Consider the following 23,134-nt stretch of genomic DNA (forward strand, 5'->3'; position numbering starts at 1 on the left):
TCCGAATTAAAGCAGGATTCGGAAATAATGTCTTCGTGTAAGCATTCAGCCGTAGGATGAGTGATAACTTTCCTAGATTGAATTAGGATGGATAATGGATAGACTCGAAAGCAGGTGTAGTTAAATCCTCTGATTCAATTACGTGATGTCGATTATAATTACTTAGAGAATTCCAGTACCGTGATTTGATTTGTGTACAAACTGTCAGGAAAAGTTTGTTTCGGTTTCTAAGATTTAGACAATATTTTTAAAGTTAAAATTCATTAATAAATATTTCCATTTGATTTCAAAGAATTGTGTTCATTGTTGACTGCGTTTCATTGTGCTGAAGATTCTTTAATGCGTATTCCCATTTGATTTTAAAGAATTATGTTCGTTGCTGCTCGTTCACGCTAGTCAAAGCCTGCTTTCTGTAGCGAATTTAATACAATGAATTTATAAACTAAATTTCTTACAATTAACTTGAAAAATGCTTAGTATATTTCATTATTGATAATTAGAAAAAAAATTGTGTTGAATGCCGATATATAATTTTTGCACTGTTAATTGGAAAAAATTGTACGGAATATATGTATGAAACCCTATATAATTTTTACCTTATTTTACCATAGGTTGTAATTTTCCTTCTATTAGGTTTAACTTAGTTTATTTGTTTGTTGAATGATTTCTTGAAATTAATTTTTAATTCTTTGTTTACTGATCGAAGTTTCTTAATCTCTTTCATATATATATGTAATAATAAAATTCCATAGTCAAGAATACACTTAAAATTCTAACTGTATGTTCTTTTCATTTTTAATGGCGACGGTCTCTTATTTGAAAGTACGTGGAATTAAATCCACAGCCCCGTAGTCAAGTTGTTTTTCCCGCTCTTTCTACACGTACAGTTATAGTATGTTTTGGAGATATTTAAAGCGAAATGGATTGGCTGACGAGGCTTGGAAGCTCTGCCTTTCCAGAGGCTATAAAAGGACTCGCAAAGGAATATAGGGGTCGTTTCTTTAATGTAACGATGCAGTAAACTTCATACAAAAAGTTATTAGTAATTCTTTTTTATTTACTCCGGAGATCTTAATTTTTGTAACTGCTATTTTCTCCTGATATATAATAAATGGATCCTGTTTTTTTAACTTATTGTCTGATAATTTAACCTACGACTACATCTATGATTCTTCACCAATCTATTTATTCCGGACAAAAGCTGGTACATCATATATATATATATATATAATCTGACTTGGAGTAAGCTGCAACGGATTGGCGGTGGTTCTCTGCGTTATAACTTGGGGGAGAGATTTTACTGCGTAGTTAGAAAGATGACACTCGACGGAGATACTTGTAGACAAACGTGGCCCAACCGAACACGAACTAATTATTGAAACATATTCTTCATCACATATGATAATGGATGCAAAATGTACCCGACAATTTTATAAAAAATATCAAATTTTAGGTAACGGCATAGTTAGCAGCACGGAAAAGCAAAGGGAACAAAGTATCATCTTGACTGCAAGAGAGCTGAAGCTATAAAGTGCGCAGTTATTCAGTAAAGAGGACAACCAAGAGACGGTTTTGGTTTAGGTTAGAAAAGTTTGTTTTCGAAAATTTGAATTCAAGTTTCGAATTAGCTACGTCATTAGCATTATGCAAGCCATGTGGCACAGACTGATCTCGAAGTGACGCAGTCCAGGAAAATTATGCAAGCCATGTGGCACAGACTGATCTCGAAATGACGCAGTCCAGGAAAATTATGCAAGCCATATATCAAACGAAAACACACTTTAGAAATTTAAAATAAAAATTTTAATTATTAAATATGTAAAAAAATGCTTACATTTTCCAAGGTATCTTCTGTAATTTTTCTCTGCTGTTCTTTTTATATACACAGTGATCTGTTTTCAAATCAAAAGTATCGAAGAGTTGCACAAACAAGACATCGAGCGCAATCTTGGTACTGGCTATCTACTAACGCAACTCATGATTGTTCTCTTTAGCCATTTTGCTGCAAATTACTACAGTATTACCTCAGCGTTTTCTTTTGCTGCCAAATTCCACAAATATATATTTTAAAATTTAATTTTAATGTAAAAAGTATCGTTTGATTGAAGAATTATTATGCGCATGGTAGCCTGAAGAATGGTTATTCACATGGTTGTCATATTTCGGCGCATTGTGAAAACTTTGGCGACTTCTACTGAGGTGGTGACGATAGTATATAAGTACCGAACATTTCTCAGCAGCTCAGAAAACAAAACGTTCAGCTCTTTAAATATCACTAAAGCTGATATATCCTAAAAACTATTTAAACAATGCTGTTAAAGATCACCCTACCAGAAATGTTTAACAGTAAAAAAATGTAACTTCATTAACTACATTCATAGTTGTTTAATTAGCGGAAGCCTGTCAGCTTTTATCAGATTGAGAGAAATATCACCAGTGGCGTGTAGTTATAAAAGAATAAGCTACTACCTAAAATGGCAAGAATTCTAAAGAAAACAGCAACTGAGAAACAAAATAAAGTCATCGACAACCTAATTCTACAAACTGTAGTTAGCAGTTCTGTACAGCCTCTAGTTAACATATAAGACAATGAAATAACCAAGAAAAGGAAACAATCATAAATGAAGAAGTAATTGAGAAATAAAGCAAAGTTTCTGAGAGTTGAACTGTGCAAACTTTTGCCAACAGTGACAAATGAGCTAAGTACAAAAGTTGCTAAAGAAATAACGAGATTATTAACAAAAAAGCAAGAATCCTAAATGAAGAAGCAATTAAAAATAAATTAATGTTAAATTCTTAAGCCACAAAGTGTTGGAATGTAATATAATTCATTCTAACTTATGTGTCTTCCTAAGTTACTCCATAAACATGTTTTCCTAGTAAATGAATTTAATATTTGCCAAGGAGCCAAAAATAATCACCCTTAACTATTAGTGATCAGGCAGTAAGTTAAAATCGATTTACTATTACTGTTAGGTTAGATACCTAACCAGGCAGAGGAGGATAACACAGTTAATATCAATGAGCTGTAGTTGGCTTTTTAAAGATTAAAACGAAATTTATAGCAAAACATATTCTTTCTATCATAGAAATGCAAAACTGGCAGTATTTGATTGAAGCATTGTTGAAAGACATCGTCGCAGTCAGGATCATTTTCATCTCAAATCATTGTTAAATATTAATTTTAAGTAATCTTTTTCTTTCGAAGTGTTGCCTAAGATTCAATTTTTTTATCCCACAGGTTTTGGACTCTAGCCGTGGACTGAGCTCTACAGATCTAGGTGGGAAATCTTTGCCATTTTCTCGTCGTGGCCCGAGGTTTCGAAACTCCGTCTACATGTGGGTCGATCGAAATGGGAGACCCGTCTCCCCTCCATCCAGTCATTCCAGAAGTCCAAGTTACAAGGAGAAAGCACCTCTCAAAAAGGTAAGCCGTGTTTGAGATAATCGAATCCGACAGGAAAGGGAACTCATTTAGCGTGTACATTAGCTGAAGTTATAAATGACGAAATAACCGTTGGCTTGGCAACTGCTTATTTGCGATATTTGTTGCCAATTCTACTACACTAAAATCCCACTCTAACCGAAATCTCGCATAACCGAAGATTATGAACAACGCTGAATTCATGAGTCGGAAAACTGCTCATTTTCAGGTCTTTTATAAACCAAATTTTTTTCGCTCATGGTTTTATCATTAAAGGCAAACATGTTTTGAAATAGGAACACATAATATCAGTACTTATAATTAAGCAAAAATGCAACTTCGGAGTAATGTAGATTTTGAATTAAACGCAACAATGGTGACCAAACATAAATATCATTTCTTCGGGAGTAAAAATGTTTTGCAAAGGTGGAAACCAACAAACAGAACAGAGCAGTTACCCCCATAAATGTCTCTCCGAAGTTGTAATATTGCCCGCTGCCATCAAGTAATGTCTTGTCATGCAAGGAGGCGCAAAATTTCTGCACTAATAATACGAGAAAGACGGTGAGTGCTTGTAGTAAATTTATTAAATAACGGTATGCACGGAGACATTTAATGCAACGTATGACACGAATAACACTAAAATTAGTGAACCTTGAAAATAATGTAATTTTTACATGTCCTCCTTCTGCTTGAATGCTCTATTCGAGGTGATGTGGAAAAACGTCCTTGATGCGTCTCAACATATGCATGCACAGCGTGCGCATGTGAGATAATATATTCTCCATATCTTCTGGCAGTCTGCAGTTCATGTTTCGTCTACAGTAATGCAAACACTCTGTTCTTCAGGTTCCATAGGAATCAGTCTGGAACTATTAAATCTTGGGCATGGGGTTATTAAGTTAATAGGAAAGCAGAACATCAGGCAATTCGGAAAATCTGTTGGAATACAGCCATATATGTGCTTATTGGAACAAATAATCTAGCCACCAATTGTATTGCTTAAAAAACGTCCTTTGACGATCTTTATTTTTCTGTCACAATAGCCACTCAGCGACTATGATAGCGTTTGAAGGAAGGTCTTCACTGCCCCCCCGCAGCCCCAATGAAAGTAGGATTTCGTCGGTCTCTGTATCTTAGTTGCCTGAGTGCTAGGTCTCTATGGAGGTAGATATGTCATACAAGAGCACAACCTCATGATTGATTGCCAACATAAATTAATAGGATACAATATATACCATTCTATAGTTGATTCTGAATGGATGTTTTTCCACTAAAAAGGAAGTTGGAGGAAAGAACAAAAAGGGAAAGTAGCTGGTAGCAGATGGACATCACTGATTCATGAGAGCTTGATTCAGCACCGTTCAGCGATCGCGAGAAATCGGGACGCAGAGAGATCAAATTAAACAAACATAAAATCTTAATAAACTAGAATTATTGAAATAAAAAGAAAAATTAAAGAAAAATAACAATTAGAATGCATGCTTTCATTGAAGTTTTCACGTCATAAAATAAGTACACAGTACTTTCAAATTAATTTTTAGGTAACTCAGTTGTTGGATATCAGTATCTTAGAAATAATTCTTAAGATCTTTAAATTCCTACTTTGCATCCTAGATTTAGTACTTGAGCATATATTTTACTCGTAACAACTCTCTTTGAATAGATCTTTCCATTGCTTCCACGGGGTTTCCAGAATTATGCACAAGCTGGATACATGAGAATGTCCGTAGTTTAGAGTCTTCTTATTTTGGTGTATTTCAATGCTTGGAATCGTGTTTATTCCACATATAACACATTTAGGCTTGTGTTTACACATGACTTGTGGAGAGAATAGAACTCTTGGCATCTGAAACAAGATAATTTCATACATTATCACGGTAGGTTTTTAACTTTAATTTCTAGTAACGCAAGTCGGATTTCATTAAAAAATACATCCAGAACGAGCTTTCTGTTAGGCACGTTAATGAGGAAATGGGAATTTAGTAAAAACGCCTTTCCTATGCACAGTAGCTTCAAGTAGCTTGTGATGAAGACCTCGTGGATTTCAAAGCAGCCAGAAAACTTCTAATAACTATTTTAAGTTCTTTTTTTGTTCTCAGATAGTAGAAACAAGAAAAATTCAAATTCTTTTTCACGTAATAATGCGGTGGTGATTCTATGCGTTTGGTGTGTCATTAATCGCAATTCTGAATTGGCTATTTGGAATCATCAGTGAAATGTTTTATTTAAGTATTTTTTAATAAGATTTTAACATCATTTTAAGACAATTTGAGGTCATTGATGATGATGAGTTGCAAAGAGTGGAGAAGTAAAAACCATATTTATACAGAAATCAATGAGCGAAACAAAACGAAAATGAATGTAGCGCTATCTGTCGGAAAAAACTGCAACTACAAAAAAGTTAAGGAATTACAGTTTCAAAAGATTTGGGAGAGCATCTATGCAAAAATAGTTAGCTGCAAAATGTCTTTAAATCTCTGTTCAAAGGAAATAGGTTATATTTATCAAAATTCTTTCTTTCTTTATTACTAATTAATTTTTTCTTTATTAATTTTAACTGCATCTATTAAATTGATAGATTCTATCTATTAAAACTCATGTTAAACAAAAACGTTACCTAAGTTTGCGAATTGCCATAACGGAAACATCAACGCTTTTAATGATTTGTGAAAAAAAAAAAAACTGCAGAACATTTCGAGAGCGTTTTTGCCATTCTGGGTGTTTGTTATCATTCATCTACAGCTTGAGACTGCCTTCTTAAGTTAATAGAAACCGGAAACTTACGGCCCACAGCGGCCGAGCGATAAAGACGCTGAACACTGGTAGTTCGGTCCGAGGTTCGAATCCCGCGAACGGGCTGGCTGCATCGGCGTTTTCGTGGTTTCCCCGTGTGTAACGTGTATACGAGTCAGTTTTCCTTAGAAAGTCCTCCACTAAGGCATCCCCTCCTTTAGGCAGATAGCTCTCGTGTGCTTTGCCATAATTGAATAATCCAATCCAATCCGGAAAGTTACGTAAAGTTAGCGAAGGCCACTACTTTGTTGTTAGGAGCTGGTTGCCTTAAATTGAAATTCCCAAATTAGAAGGACCACTTGCCTCCGTTACTCGCTGTATTCCCCCTCCCCAGTGGTTCCCCTGCTTGCTTCATTATTATTACATTATATTCAGGTTATAGATGAGATCCATAAATCAGCATCAATAGATACATAATATTAAAAGTAGTATGTTATGAAGTTACAGTTTACACTTCGACAGAATCTAATTCACAGTTCGTTAAGAGAGCTTTACAGCTTTAGTTCTTTAAGACAGACAAATTACTTTGATTTGCATTTTGTAGTAAATATTCAATTAATTATTTTTTATATTTGATGATTGATCAATTTGGAAATCACTGTATTCCACCGGATGTCTTATAAAACTTATCGTATCAAAACGCTTAAATATGAAATTTCAAATCATAATCATACAGCATCACACTCCACTAATTTCAACTCATGTTACCCCGTTGTGTCAGATTGTTTGTAATCATTTCATATGATGAATGTCTGACAAAACTCAGTGCATTAAAAGTTTAAAAATCTGACATTTCATGTCATATTTCACGACGCGACTTTCCACTGGTGTCAGCTTTTATTATTCCATTTGTATCAGGATATAAGAAATCACTTCATTCCAAGAATGTCTAAGAAAACTCATTAAATAAAAAAAAAACCACTATAAATCTGATATATCATATCACATTCGAATAATACACTCTTCATTGGTATCAGACGTTTTACTCCACATGCATCAAGATGTTTGAAATCACTTCATTTTACGAATTCTGATAAAATGATGTTAAATTCTATTGCTCTATTTATTTCATGATATCAAGATCATTATGCGAATAAAAATAAAAAGTGCTCTTCCCATCCAAAGTACTCAGTGTTTCAAACAATGGTTACTGTGGAATTCTGTTTGAAAATCTCATCATTTGCGGATTTAGAAACAAAGGGGATCAGACCGTTGAAAATATATTTTTTTCTTCTTTCCAATGTCTGAAAGAATTTTCGAGGCTTTTCGAGCTGGTTGTATACGTTTTTCAGGGTATTCTCTTGGGTAATATAAGTACAAATACGTTTTCTGTAGAAATTTCTCTAGCTTGGCGTTTTAATGCAGAAAGTTCTCGAGTATTTTGTTATGTTAACTGTCAACAGATTGCAGCCCTACAAAAATCTAATATTTTAGATTCTGTATGCTTTTGTGAAAATTCTTATTGGTATTTATTTAGAATTTTGATATAGAATGTCTAAAGATTATATCTATGGGCTAATAACACAGTAAAGATAATAAACTGTAGATGAAGTATAACAACAATCGAACGATGGGCGTTGTGTTCTGAAGTAATCCGAAATCACCACAGGCCCTTTAACATAACGAACAACAACGTTGGACTTAACATCTTTGTACGAAAAAGCACTGAATTGGTTACAGGTCATCAGTTTACTATAATTTTCAGGTATTTCATGTAGTACTTCCACAGTATCTTCATATGAGTTTGCTCTTTATCAGTACAGAAGATACAGTCATTTAACTCACATCCTGTAACTAACTCATGATGTTTTTTAATGCAGCGCAATTACACTGGTGTGCAAAACTTAAGCAACAATATAAATTTTAATCAGATAGCCATGAAATTGGAGAAAAGAGGTTCTTGAGATGAGTACAATGAACACGCAATTCAGTAGAAAGTTCATACGTATGCAAATGTCAGGAAAAAAAATGTCACAGGCTACGTCAGCGTACACAAAACGCGTACTGTCGGCGAGCTCAACTAAAGTCTACAATAAAAGGAAGGACGTAGACGCAATTAAAGACATTCACTGCAAGTACAAGTGAGTTCTTTCGTGAAATATGGCTAGAAGAAATCACCTGGGTGACTTCACACCTGGAAGAATGATGGGAAAGCTGGAAGAGGAGCGTAGTGTGACCAGTGTAGCTGAAGAGTTCGGAATGAACAAAAGTGTCGTTTCGCGCGCTTGGAAAACCTTCCAAACCATAAGCACAGCTGTTAGAAAGGTTGGTGGTGGCCGTCCCGAAACCAATCAAAAGAGCCCGAAACCAGTCAGCAAGCGCCATAGCTCAACAACTGTATGCAGCAACGGGGCGACAAGTGTCGCGGTTTATTGTGTCCAGACGCCTTCACAAAGGTAGCCTATTCGCCCGCCATTCTTTATGCTGCATCCCTTTGAAAGTTGGCCATCGATGACACAGTTTAGAATGGTGCAAGGAGCACGAAAACTGCTCATCTCATCAATGGAGTGGTGTCCTCTTTATGGATGAGTGCCACAAGCGATTCTCAACACCAGCTAATTTGGAGAGAGGTCGGTTTCATCCCAGTAATGGTTTCATTCCAGGATCCCAGGATAGTTTCATTCCAGTAACATCACGTAAAGAAACCGTTACGATGGTCCTGGAGATTTCGTCTGGGGAGGCATTATGCTTAACGGGCGCACTATTTACGACAGAGTTTCTGTAACCGGACATCGCTATTGTCAGGAGGTGATCCTTCCCCATACGCATCTGTTCTGTGGTGCCATTGGAGCAGACCAATTTTATGGATGACAACGCACGGCTACACCCGACTCCTGCTGTTCAGAAGCTACCGAAAAGTGAAGATATCACTCGAAAGGATTGGCTAGCGTACTCCCCTGATTTAAATCCAATAGAACATGTGTGGGATGCTTTGGGGAGATGGTTTGCGGCAAGATTACATTCTCCGGGAACCCCGAACAACTGAAACAGATGGTGATTGAGGAATGGGCACTCTTACCTCAAGATCTGTTGGACAGTCTGGTGCTGAGTATGGAGGGACGGTGCGAAGCAACCATTGCAGTAATGGGAGGGCATATCCCATGCTAAGGCATATCTGCTTGTTGTTCTTCTTCTTGTACAGACAGTCATGTGTAACGATACTATGAGTTCAATAAAGCCTTTTTTGTTTGCTTCCTTACTGTTTGCATTGTATTCATTTTTGTGCACCCATGGTTTTGTCATCGTTTAAATACAAACTGCTGTCTCACATTTCTGAATTTCATGTCTCTCAGAAGATTTCTCTTGGAGTTATGGCAAAAAGAACACCTGTTGCTTAAGTTTTGCACACCAGTGTACTTCCACACTGTAGTTCTGTATATTATAAGATATGTAACTGACTAATTACGTGGAAAGGCGAGGATTCGTCTTCAGAATTTACTATAATCACACTCTTTGTTCTCTAGTCTCTCATCTATAGATTGGTAAACCTACCACGTGTACATGCAGTTGATATTTAAATCATGGCCTTCGTCACAAATTTGTTAGTAATGTTGTTTCTTTAAATCTTAAATTAAAAAAAGGTTTTACTTTAAAAGTTTTTAACATTACAGAACCAACCTATTTTTAGAATAAATAAAATTATTGTCATATATTTTTGCAATTTATTTCCAACTATAAGAAAGTTCATCTGCAATTTTACCAAACGGGTCGTTTTATGGATGTTTTATAAAAGAAGAAGGAAACGTATTCCTTTTATTCAGGCCATTTCTGCAAAGAAAGTAACTTCTGCATTTCTTAGAACTCAAGCATAAAAATGCAGATTTCAGTAGAGATATTCGTTTGATATAAAACATTTGAAAACATCTTCTGTAAATATTGCAGTCGGTAGCCTAACATTGCAACTGCAAAAAATACAGATATAGTATAATCTCTTGAACGTACTGGAATAGATATTTTAAAACATATTTTCTTTGAAGATAACTATATTTTGAAGTATTCTTTTGCATCATCATAGCTAAGATTTTATCTGTTTGTTACTTGTGATTACTGATATGTATGTTGAAAGAGCTTACCCATATTATATTTCAGTCGCTTTATTCTCTGAATTTTAAAAAGCTTTTGGTTTCTTAAAATTTGTCTTTTGAAAAAGCTAGTTGTGATGCAGCTATGCATAAAAAAACGTCGAAAAAGAAATTTTAGTTTGATTCTTTCAATTTAATATTAGCATTCCAATTTGCATTTGGTTAATCCTTCTTGCTCCAAAGCAATATCACTTTCAGAATCTAAACCAAAAGCCTAACTACAATAGCGCATACAAGAGGTAAAACTTTATTTTAAAGTTAATAAAAAACTATGTCTTGCTGTGCAACTACTAACCATCGCTTCTTGAGAGATTTCAGAATTGAGGTACAGTAAGACCCCGCTTAACGCTGTTTCGGTTTAGCGCTCTTTTATTTCAACCCGGGGATTCCACGAAATCGCTCGCAGCATACGGGGATTCCCCGAAATATTATGCAGCGATAGGTTTCAAATACATATTCGAAAGAGTGTACTTGTATTTCTTGTTTGGTGAGGTATTGTACAGACATATTTTGAAGGGGTAACTGTGGAAGATGTCGAAGAAATAATTCAAGAAGCAGCGGCTAGTCTTTCTAATGATGAGCTCAAGGAATTAACTGAACAAGAAGAAAACAAAAATGTTGACAGCAGTGATTCAGAAGAAGAGCAAAAAGAACTTTCGATGGCGTTTGTAAAAAGGAGTTTGTCTACCATAACTGAAATAATGGATCAATTCATTGAAAATGATCCGAATTTTGACAGGAGCTCAAAAGTAAGGCGTGGTGTTAGAGATGCTCTATCCGTTTATGAAGAACTTTTAAGAGAACAACGCAAAAGAAAAAGGCAAACGACATTAGATGCTTTTGTCACAAAAAGGCAGAACACTGACACTGAAAACGCGGAAGGCTAACTAAATATGACTTAGAATTTTATTTGTTTTTTTTAAGAATATTCGTTTTTTTATTTATATTTTGTTTTTATTTTTGCAAGAAATAATAATGTGCTATTAATTTGGGCTTTAAGAAATAAATGTTTGGTTTTATTTTTATTAAAAAAACATACTTTTTAAATTTAATACCTAACCAATTTCCTAGCCATCTTCCCCTAACCCCAATATTTACATGTAATGATAGCCTCGTTTAGCGCTGTTTCGCACTACGCTCTACTTTGATGGATGGGTCTTACTGTATTTGAAACATTAACCACAAGATCACATTTTCTCTTATCAACTCGACTCCATTAAATGGGAAATTCTAACCCAGCTTGCTAAGAAGAATAAAATTCACTCACCATAGGCACAAGATAAACATGGATAAGAGGCTTGTGATCTCAGCGAATACGCTATACTGGGTGTCGACATAATAATTATTCTCTCTAAGATACAAATCCGTTCGCTATTTAATCCCCAACTAATTTGCATTCCGGAAGAGGCTGATAGAAGACATAGAATAACTGAATAAAGTATAATTAAAATGCAATTTAAGATTACACAGCTAACGAAATGGTAGTTTAGAAAGAGAGTTGTTACAATATGTCAGTAAGAGTGTTTACCCTGAGAATCAAACCTTAAGCCGATCTGCGTGTTTGAAGACGGATTTTTTATATCTATGTAAGGTGTATGTTAATTTTATAACAGTTATTTTTAATTTGAAACCCTTTCCTTTCAATTCTTGTTTCCCACTTAACAACTCCCTACCGGAAGGAGTTTTTAGAATCGCGTTGAATGCAAATGAGTTAGGAGTAGCATTTAAAAGAAGTTCAAGTAACTTCGATAGAGAGTACTTAGGATTCCTTAGTGTCACGGGTTTGCCTTCTGGCTAATTCATTCTTGAACCTATTACGTTCGGCCGTATTGTACGTGCCTGTTGATAATCGCCAGCTAGTTTAAATTAAGGGCCAACTAAGTTCGCCATTTGTTTCTAGCTTCTGCTAGGTCCATTTTAGTTAGTATTAGATGATTTTCTTATCCTGATTTAAAAGCCTGGATTGAGGCTTTCCTGTAAACCCGAGAAGAGGCCATCTGTATTATTTCTTTGAGTGAATAAAAGGGTATTTTATCCCTTTTCGAGTCTACATTGCAAGTACTTGAAGGCGATAATTCGCTCTTTAGTTTACTAGCTTCCTCGACATTTTATCATAGACAAAGTAGCGAGGAACATTACATCTGTTAATGCGATGTTTCGCAGCCCCACTTAGCTGGAGCCGAGTTATTAGTAGTTGGACGTCAGCTTGTGTATTGTGATTATGCAATTATTCAAGTTACAAAAACCCCGCAAGTATCGGTGATTACTGTTTGCTAACATTTAGTTGTACAGATTAGCTGGCGATTTAGCATGTCGGCTATTCAGTTCCGCCTTTTGATCCATCTAACCGCTTGGACCTACTTTTGAACAAATGTAATTAGCCAAATTAAGTTAGCGCCTCCCAAACGGAAAAGGGGTTAGTGACTCTGACTACCGTGCCGAAGGCCCGGGTTCGAATCACGGAGAAGGAATGGATGTAATTTCTCGGTACCTTCTTAGGAGGCAAAGATCACCCACTTATTATGTGCCTCCATAATAAAGAGATCACCGTTTGCGATCTTAACAGTGGCCAATGCCTCTAAACAGCTAGAGCCCCAACAGAGATATATATACTCTCTCTCTCGCTATATATATATATATATACATGTAAAGTACGATGGCTTTGCTCTGCGCGAACAGGCAACCTATAATTACCTTTCCGCCCTTTTAGGATCTTCCCCTAGACGAATACTTTCGAGAACATTCTGGTGTGTTATATAATCGCTAGTATAAGTACAGAGTTCGCGACATTTTTCGTCAGACTGCTTTCTACGTTTGCTGCTACAACACTTCGTTGCTGCTCATTCTGATTTCTCCTTTGATCGAATAGTTATGACGCAGAAAATCTAGATGTAATCTTATTTAGCTTAAATCACTATTAAATATGTAATTTTGGAGAATTTCGTCTAAAGTAAAAATTACCTACGGTGAGAATTTAATAAAGATATGGAACCTTAAAAGCTAGAGCCTTCTTTGTCATTCATGTGCTCGCCTATCAAAGTATTATAATATATATATATATATATATATATATATATATATATCCCTCTAGCTTGAAGAATTATGACTTGAATTAACAAATTACTGTATTTTTCCAATTTCTACTGCTTTATGGCCAGCTTTACCAATTTATGGAGTTAGCCATTTTGAATTCACCTTCTTACAACTTTCTAGAATTTACTTCGAGCAAGATGCCATTTTGATCAAATTTCCACCATCTTCGACCATTAACCCCCCCCCCCCCACACACACACACACTTTCTCAGTTAAGTTGTGCCCACTTTCTATTACGTCTCATTGGCCATAGCTTCATGACGTTTCTTTCCCTTTTACGTCGTCCCACCTTTTGGTGAGCTGAAATCTTATCTTTTCTGCAGGCAAACGGCAATTTTTAAGCTCATAGCTTTTCACAGAAGAAGTCACAGATACAGGTTTGTTTAGAATTTTTTTTTTACCTTGTTTTAATTTTGGTCATAGAAAGACTCAATTTGATGCGCTTTATAGTCTAAATTTAAAAAGTTTTTTTTTCCTTCTTTTACAAAGTTTTAACTCTTTAAGCTAAGTAGGTCCTCACTTAAAATCATGTATAAATTGACTAATAGCAATTCGCTATTTATTTTATTTTGCACATTTGCCTAACCAGGCTAGTTTGTGTAGTTTTTTCTCTTGAACCATTAATGTGTTTCTCATTTACTTTTAACCAGCGGACGCGTCGGGAAATGAAGCAGAGAAATTGAGACTTAAGTTATAATAAATAATTTTCTCGGGTTAATAGTCAAAAGGTTATTTCGTGTATACAGTCTCAGTTCTTTTATTTTGACGAAACGCGATATGGAATTAGCTAAATTCGAAGCTCATTGTACATTTCCCCTGAAGAATCCGTAATGAGATTCGAATTAGGCTAATTTACCATTTACCGCTTCTTTGTAATTTTGCTTGTGTCTTAAATAACTTTTATGTTTATGTTCAAATGTTTTAGGATTGTTTAAACATTAATCAATATTTTTTTAACATTCAAATTTGATTTGAGTTTTACATTCACTTTTTATTTGTCAGTTTTCTCGTTATAATTTCATTCTTCTTATATTTAAACTTTTTGTAATTGCAATTTATTTGAACTTAGTGTTAAAAATTATTCACGGGAACCACGGTATCACATTTGCTTTAAAGCAATAGCATGAAGAATTTCCTTTTTAGCTTGTTTTCTAATTTTGCAACTCAATGCACAAAATTCTTGACCGCACAGATCTTTTTTAGTTTGTTCTCTTTTCTTAAATTATATATATATATGTAATCGAAACAAACTTAGAAGTAATGTGCAGCAGAAATTTTGATAGCGTAGAAATGTTGATCCATAATGAATAGGAGACTGGCAGCCGAGGCACATTAAATCTTCATTTCATTTTCATTAAACATATTGCGGCCACAAACAATTTGATACATAATTTGTGTCTATTTCAAGATGTTTGCATTTTTGATAACTTTGCAGCAAGAAGGAAGCAGCAGACGGCCGAAGCGTACGGAGCAAGTACTTTATGTTCTGAGTGAAATCTTAATTCAGAGTGAGCTAGTTTTGATTCTCAATGCATTTTGATTAGATAATTAATACTGCTGTAACATTATTATTGGCTGTTTGAGTTTTAGGTCCATCTACATCATCAGAATTATGTAAGAATCATAATACATGATTAATCTCGAAATGACGCACTGAAAATAGAGATTAATATTTTTAGAATGCAGAGGGAAAATTAATTTATGTTAGTAATTTAAATTATAATTTATCTTTTACATATTTTTTGTCTTACGTTTGTAAATTTCAGTTTAAATTTGTGGTGCTTGTTTAAAGAGGATGTGGATGTTATGAGGTCACTTGGTGATCCATTTCTTTTGGCGGACTCAAATGAAAAAAAGAATGCATACATGTTCTGTACTTTTCAAAAGGACAAAGTGCGAGAATATCTAACGGACCCGAGGACCGAGTGCGTGAATATCTAACGCAATTCAGTGCTTTGCAGAGCGCTTTGCTAAATACGATTTTGTTGCTCCACCTTAAAGAATGCCAATCAAACATTTATTTTTGATGTGAAGGTCCCGAACAAGATGCAGCAGTTGATGAAGTACAATATGCAGCAAGATTCAGACATGCAGCAGTTGAGTAAATGTAATTGAATTCAACCAAAGCACTATAAGAAAGCAACCGAGAGCTGAAAACGCTCTATGTTGAATATTTTTTACTAGTGCTTAGAAAGTGTATTTGGTTAAGTAATGTAGCTCACAACATTTCTGTTCTATTCTTGAAGAACAGAGGTATTATAACACGGCATACATAAAGACATAATTAGGATATTTCAAAGCAGGAGATGTGAAAAATGAGCAATGCCCTCGCCGACCACGGACCTCGTGAATACGCACCGAGCGTGCTGACCACTACACTACGAAGGCAGGAGAAATACCTTATATACTCCCCCTTTTAAAGGGCGAATGGGAATTAGGGGACCCAATCGCCAAATCCTGGTGGGGTGAATCATCATCCACCACCCTTTTAGTTCGGGCGCCACTGTAGAGTCATTAGGATTTTTGGAAGCAGGAGATATTAAAGATAAATAATGCTCTCGCCGGGATTCGAACCACGGACCTCTCGATTACGCGGCGAGCATGCTGACCACTACACTGCACATGTTAAGGAAGCGGGAGAAATGTCTTATACAACTATGAATTTTAAAAGTGAATTTAAAAATATTTTTAATTAAGAAAGAATGTAGTGGTAATATTATGCATGAAAGAAATCACACTGTTATTTTATTCTAAATGTGCTTTATGAATGACAGAAATGCATACAAGAATGTAATGAATAATATGTAAAGGATATTAGGATTAGGCATAAGGATTTACAAATTTTATTTCTTTTTCGCTGAAGTAAATGGATACTAAAAATAATGAATGAAATATAAATGGATCTTTCTTAATATTTGGTATGCGTAGTCATTTTCTCTAAACATGTCATTGATTAACGTCTCCTTTTCTGTAGCTACAAATCTTTGATCGAAAAAAATCTCATTGACGTACGAGAAACCCGTAATTTGAGCAAAAATAAGCGTACAACTCCAATTAATTATTACGAGTTAACAATAGCAAGAAAGGAAAATCTCTTTGATCATGTTTCTGCGTGGCATGGCTTTTTTTTTTCTGTGAGATCCGATGAAATAAGTTTCCAAGATAAATTGAATTCGAAACCGTACCTTTGGTCTTTTGTATCACTGTGTCGAATTAAAGATTTCGGAACAAATGAAAATATTTTGTTACATAGGTCACAAGCAACACAAGCTTTTACAAGAAAACTGAATAATATGCCTGAAATAAACGCGAGACTTGTATATGGCATGAGGCAGCTATAGGTAAAGGGTATTCGTGGGCAAGAAAGGCTGTGTGCTACATTAAATATCTCCCCTCCTCCAAAAAAAAAAAAAAAAAAAAAAAAAAAAAAAAATGCATATAATGCTCTTTCTTCCAAACTGCTGGATGTGGTGAAAGAAACGGCCAAAGCATCAATGTGTAATGTTGCTATCACACTAAAAACAATTAAATTATCCAAAGATAGTGTTATTGCTAACTGTGGTGTTTCTGTAGATGGTTCGTGGCAGCGAAGGGAGCTATTCATCATTAAATGGGTGTGTTATTGCCATTTCCATTGATACAGGAAAGGTAGTTGATGTGGAAGTCATGTCAGCATATTTCTCCACATGCAGAAAATATTAAAAAGAAATCAAATGATCTTGATCATGTGAATTGAAAAGCAGATCACGTGTGCCACTAACACATGATAACAAAATGTCCAAAAGGTGGCCAAAATGCGCCAGATTATATTTCTTCAAACTCTTCCATATTTCATATCTTAGTATTTTATAAAAATCTGATGTGTACACCACATGACTTCCTTGTACGGAATATTAAATTATACGCATTTTTTCTTGCATTTCATTTAAACTTATTGGATTGAATTAAATCTACTTTGCCCACAGCGCATAAACCACAATAGAATAAATGCATTCTTTAAAATTCATTCTAGTATTTGTTTACCATAGCGATACTCTGGCGCTAGATTCACTTCACAGTATTAATAAATATATAACAGTTAACTTATATAATAATTATATAACGGAAACTAAGTTAACTGTTATATAATCCAATAATTATATAACAGTTAACTTATATATTTCGTTCATATTATATAACTCATAATGCACAAAATTTATATCATTTAAAGAATAGAATTATCTAATCGTTGCCACATGTTCTATTCAAATACTATAATAAAGCTAGAATGATGTATAAAAGAAATTAAGAAAACAAAACAAAAAAGAAACAGTTTTTCACAGACAATTGAGAATTTCTCATTCAATTAATTCAGTTCTCACTTCGCGAAAAGGCAAAAATAAATAAAAACTCAAAATATCTGTATTAAAAATTACGAAGTAAATCTTAAACACTTATTTCCTCGAAAAATTTCCAGAAAGGTTTAAGCATAATTTAATTCGCAATAATAAATGAAGGCGTTATCTTTGTTGTTGCGAAGCTAAGTTTCTCTAGATTGGCAATAAATCTACTAATCTGCTGTTTCAAATGTAAACAAGCAATGGTCGCCATCAAAAAAAAAAAAAAAAAAATATTAGGCTTAGCGGCATATAAACAGCTTTAAAATTGTTGATAATTCTAAAAATATTGCATAGAGATTTACTAAAGGCATAAAAACCGTAACCGGAAGATAAAAACAACATAATACAATCATTTTTAAAGCAAAAAATGTACAATTTACAAACATATAAGAAAGAAACTGAGATCACTGAGCGGGGTAACAGAGTGGATATATATATAAATATATTTATATACGTTTGGTGCGGCCGATTGCAACCAAAATGCGAGGTGCACATCTACATGTTATAGCAGTCCTATATACAAAATTTCAACGTTCTGAGGCTACTCGTTTTTGAGGTTTGCGAGATACGTACGTACATACGTTTGTACAGACGCCACGAAAAATTCTCTGCAGAATTAATTTTAAAGCAGTTTTATAATTTTTTTGAAAGAAAAGAGCATTTTATTCTGTCCTTACGTACAGTTATCACGCAAAAACATCGTTAAATTGCATTCGATAGCCGTCAAAATGGATATTTTCGTTGAAATATGCTACCTGAAACTTTTCGCGATTACAATACTTCCTTTTTACTTCGTACAAGGAAGTAAAAGTGAAAAAAATGATCAATAAACGTTTTGTAGACACCGTTGTATTTATGTTGCACAATGAGATTTATTCCTAGTAAGTGCATAAATGTTATGCAGTACAGTAAAACTAAGGATACTAATGTTAAATAAATCAATTACTTTGTGGTTTTTTTTTTTCTTTTTTTTTTTTTCAGAATCAGTCTACTTTAGAATGAATAAAATGTATACTTCAACATAACATACAGTTACCAAAACAACTATGTCACATTCCATTTTGAAAATGCATATTACTTTTGTTTGAGGTTTCATGATATTGGGAGTTTGTTAGATTGGTATCCGCCTATTCTTATTCATTCTGTCTCTGGAAAGAAATAATTTACAGCTATTGTTCGAATGCAAACAAATGTAAAAAAGATATTCTCTTGATGTAGAATGTTTGTAAATATTGCACTAGACTATAGAAAAATGGCATCGTAGAAATATTGTTGCGATTTTAATTTTTTGAACATATCCGAATAATATAATTACAGGAGTATACTTTCTTCGTCGTCAGATACATTTCTAAGGTATACAGCCCACGCATATATCAATATAAAGATTATAGCTAGGCTTTTCAATTTATTATTTTTGCATGCTGAAATATCCGGTATAAGGTCTTCGTATTATTTAGTCGTATTATCTTAGTTTTATTTCGAATATCCGTAACCAGTATAAAAATTGTCTTTCTAATAGCGAGCGGATTCCTAATATAAAGAGATAGGCTTTAATTGTAAGCAGAAAAACAAGTTACGTCTTGAATTATCCACCTATATGGCAATTTGAATTTAACGAAAAAAATATTTTAGCCCAAAGAGCTTTAACCCAGAAGGGCTATTAGTCTCGAAACGGAATTTTGTGTCTGTTCACTATGAACGTCCGTTTCACTTTTCGGATTGTTGCCACCATATGTTATCGCCCGGTATTATTTTTTAAAAAAGAAATTAGATAATGAAGAATCTGCATGAGAGCATGTATATTTTTCGCATTGTGAAAAAACAACAATACCTAGCGTCATCAAATTTTGAATAATGTAGTCCTCCACACGAATATGAGCACCTAGAAGCCCGAATTTGGAATTTATTTTATTGTCTATTTCACATTTTGTAAAATTTAACGATTAAAAAAGATCAATGATTTTTAAAGAGAACAGTGGGAACACTATACGGAATAAAATATTTTTATCTCCAGCACACGAGAGCTATCGTAAATTCTAAAGATATGATGTTTTTTGATATTTTTAGCCCAAATGCTCTCGAAACGTGTATGTGTATGTAAATGAAAAAATCGCGCCCTTGGGCATAGTATAAAATCGTAAAATATAGTATAAAATCGTAAATTCTAAAGATATGATGTTTTTTGATATTTTTAGCCCAAATGCTCTCGAAACGTGTATGTGTATGTAAATGAAAAAATCGCGCCCTTGGGCATAGTATAAAATCTGAAAGTTGTCAGATTTTCTTTTTTATCCCAAAAAGGTTTATAGTCTCGAAATGGGCGTAGTTTCACCATAAACTACATATCCCTTTTGGATGTGTTGCCGCCAAATATTATCCCCCTGCATTAATTTTAAAGAAATTAGATAATAAAGAATCTGCATGAATATATGTGTGCTTCTCGCACTGTGAGGAAACGATAGTATCTAGAGCGATCAGGATTTGAATAATCTGTCCGAATGATTTCTTGAATAATGTCTCCATCCGAACATGTACACATGGAAGCCCGAATTTTGGATTTTTGATTTCTTTTGTTATTTACTTTATGTTTCGTAAAATTTTAATGAATTTTTTTATTAAAAAACTCAACCATGTTAAAGCGAGCAATGATACCATTGTGAAGAATAAAACATTTTTATCTCCCGTGTGCAAGACCGTTGCCATTCGGAAAATTGTAAGATATTTATCTTTCAGTTTTAATTAACAGATTCGGCTCTAGGAAAGCAATGTATTGCCTCGGTTGGAAATAAATTACTTTTATCTTCCTCGCGTCGACATGCTGCCATTCAGTAAAGTCTAAGATACTTTCAAATTTATTCTCGAAGGTTATTGAGTAATAAATTACGCTATTTAAAAGCAATAAATACAATTCTTAAAAATAATTTTTTCTACTATTTAATATAATTGACTTCAATAAACAGGTTTTAAAATCATGAGATGTATAATTAAAGATATTCAATATATTTATGACATTACGCTAGCTGGACTGATTAAAATCATTACAAACTTTTTTTCTTTTTTTATGATAAATATTTTAGGTTACTAACCGCTCGAGCGGTGTTGCTGATTTTGCTGTTACGCTAATATGCCCCTTAACTATTTCGAATAAGTGTCACGCCTGTTTGGTTTGTTGAGTCAACCTAAGTTAGCTGTAACTTAACGCGCTAATCCAGCAATATTCTATTTAGACTTGAATTGATTCACGTACATTTAAGTTCATTAAATTCATTAAGAACATTAAGTTCCACCGAAAGTTGTCGTTGGTATTGTAAAAAAAAAAGATCTTTCTGTTCTTTGTTGAAAATAATAAAGGGTTATATTCAAACTTCTGTGCTGGTGATACTTCAGGCTTGTGAGCCAAAGTTCGGCAGATTCATTTGTAGGATCTAGATTAGTTTATGTGGCCTAAAAAGGCTAGACCTTATAAATTAATATAACGAATACGTAATTTTATTAGATCTTTTAGTTAAGTTTTACCTTTTATCTCTATTTTTGGAGTTTAAGATTTCTAGTGAAGTGCGAAGTCGAGAATTCTCTGAAGAATAGAAAGGTTTAATAGACTATTTACGTTAAGTAGTTAAATGGGCAATTGTAATTCGATGTGCATTTTTTATTGTCTCATTGTTTGAAGTTTAAAGACACGAAATGTTACAGATTTCCGCAATTCCTCTTTCGGACACTGAATGAGTAGATACGAGCTTTCGTGTCTTCGCTTTCTCGCTGTGTAATGTAAGAGCGACCTCCTTTCTGTTCGAAATTCTTTCACTAAAACTTATGCCCATTGAAGCTGATAAACCTCGAGGGCTCTTCCGAAACTAATTCTTCAACCAACCGTTTTAAGTCCTGTGTTTTTAAAAAATCAGGCTGTCGGTATAAGTATGGAATTAACTGAAGCAAAGGATTTAATGTAATGTTCAAAATGTTAAGGGGCGTGACAAGTTTGAGCCATTTTAAAATAAGATAAAATTCTTACTTGATGATTTTAAATACTAACGTAGATACTGAATAGAAGTCCGATTTGAATAAATATGTGCTTTTATCTCATGCACCGAATAAAATTTTAATAGATATGAACTCTGAATATAAGGTGGTAAAGCATAATAACAATTGTTAAATAGAAGTCAGATTTTATACTTTTCATTTTATTTTTGGTTCACAATTGTTTTATCTTTAACTTATCTATATCAAATTTATTCTTATTTTTCACACACTGTAATTTCCGATACAATAAAAGCCTTTTATCCCGCTGCTTTCAAACAGCTTTCCAAAGTCTAAAGAGTTTGTACGTCGACGTTTGGACAACTCGCTTTTTAAAAGTCTAAAAGCCCCAAAATATGCTGGCAATAGATCAGGAGATTTAGTGTATGGCCATGATACCCGTTTCTTGTTCAATTTTTTCAAGGAAATTAACAATATATTTTGACCTGTACCTGCTTACTTTGTCCTAATGCAGTTCTACTGATTGATCCCACTGTGAGAAGGTATTTCATATTTGAAAATTGGGTGTAAAATATATTTTTGGTAATATGTGAAGTTGATCTTAATATTTTTCTCCACTCTCTTTATTTTTAATTTGCCATTATATGAAAAACCTGCAACAATCCTAGATCCCTTAGAAAAACTTTCTTTAGATTCCTTGAACCATGTTTCAAGATTTCTTTCTATAATGAATAGATCTCTTTTTATTGCAGTCATTTAAGTACATCCAAGATTTGTCTAGTGTGACAACATTTTTCCATTTTTCTTCGGGTAGATGTTTCTCATAAAGAATTCTGCAGCGCGTTCTGCTTTCGGCGATATGTCGTGGAGAAAGACGATGCACATTTTGTTTTTTGCCTTTTTAAGATTCAAATCAGTATTAATCATTTTGTTTGCAGTTATTGAGCATTTTAATGATATTTGAAATTTGGTAGATATTCCTTTAACATTAAAGGTCTTACTTTGCAACATTTGAAGCATTCCGTTTTTTTCCTTGGATACGTATTTGGAATAATTTTTCGCTAAATTTTGACGTTTTTACCTTTGTTGTTGACAACGTTACCTATTATAACTTTAGACATCGAAAAACCACGGCTTTCACAAAATTCTTAACAACTAGATACGAATAATTTTCTTCGGAAAGAACACAAAAGTAGCGTTCTATCCATTACTTCGTTAAAAGCGATATTTTACATGAAAACAAAACTGTCAAGTAACAGACGATAATTTATACTTTCAAAAATATAGTTTGTAGAGACATTAGTTATTTTGGAAGCAGGAGAGATGAAAAATAAGCAATGCCCTCATCGGGAATCGAACCATGGACCTCTCGAATATGCGCC

At 34.0% G+C, this 23,134-nt stretch overlaps 1 protein-coding gene across 1 annotated transcript in view; it reads left to right on the plus strand.

Annotated features, from left to right (window-relative positions):
* Nucleotides 1-23,134, plus strand: part of dysc (whirlin protein dyschronic) — a 668,284-nt gene that overhangs the window by 96,131 nt on the left and 549,019 nt on the right. Inside the window, exon 2 of the mRNA XM_085816627.1 lies at nucleotides 3,242-3,427. Coding sequence (XP_085672753.1) covers nucleotides 3,242-3,427 — 186 coding nt within the window. The remainder of the gene's footprint in view (nucleotides 1-3,241; nucleotides 3,428-23,134) is intronic.

The sequence above is a fragment of the Stegodyphus dumicola genome, chromosome 5, assembly GCF_044657685.1.
Source record: "Stegodyphus dumicola isolate Sdum_Otavi_A_Nest chromosome 5, ASM4465768v1".
NCBI lineage: Eukaryota > Metazoa > Arthropoda > Arachnida > Araneae > Eresidae > Stegodyphus > Stegodyphus dumicola.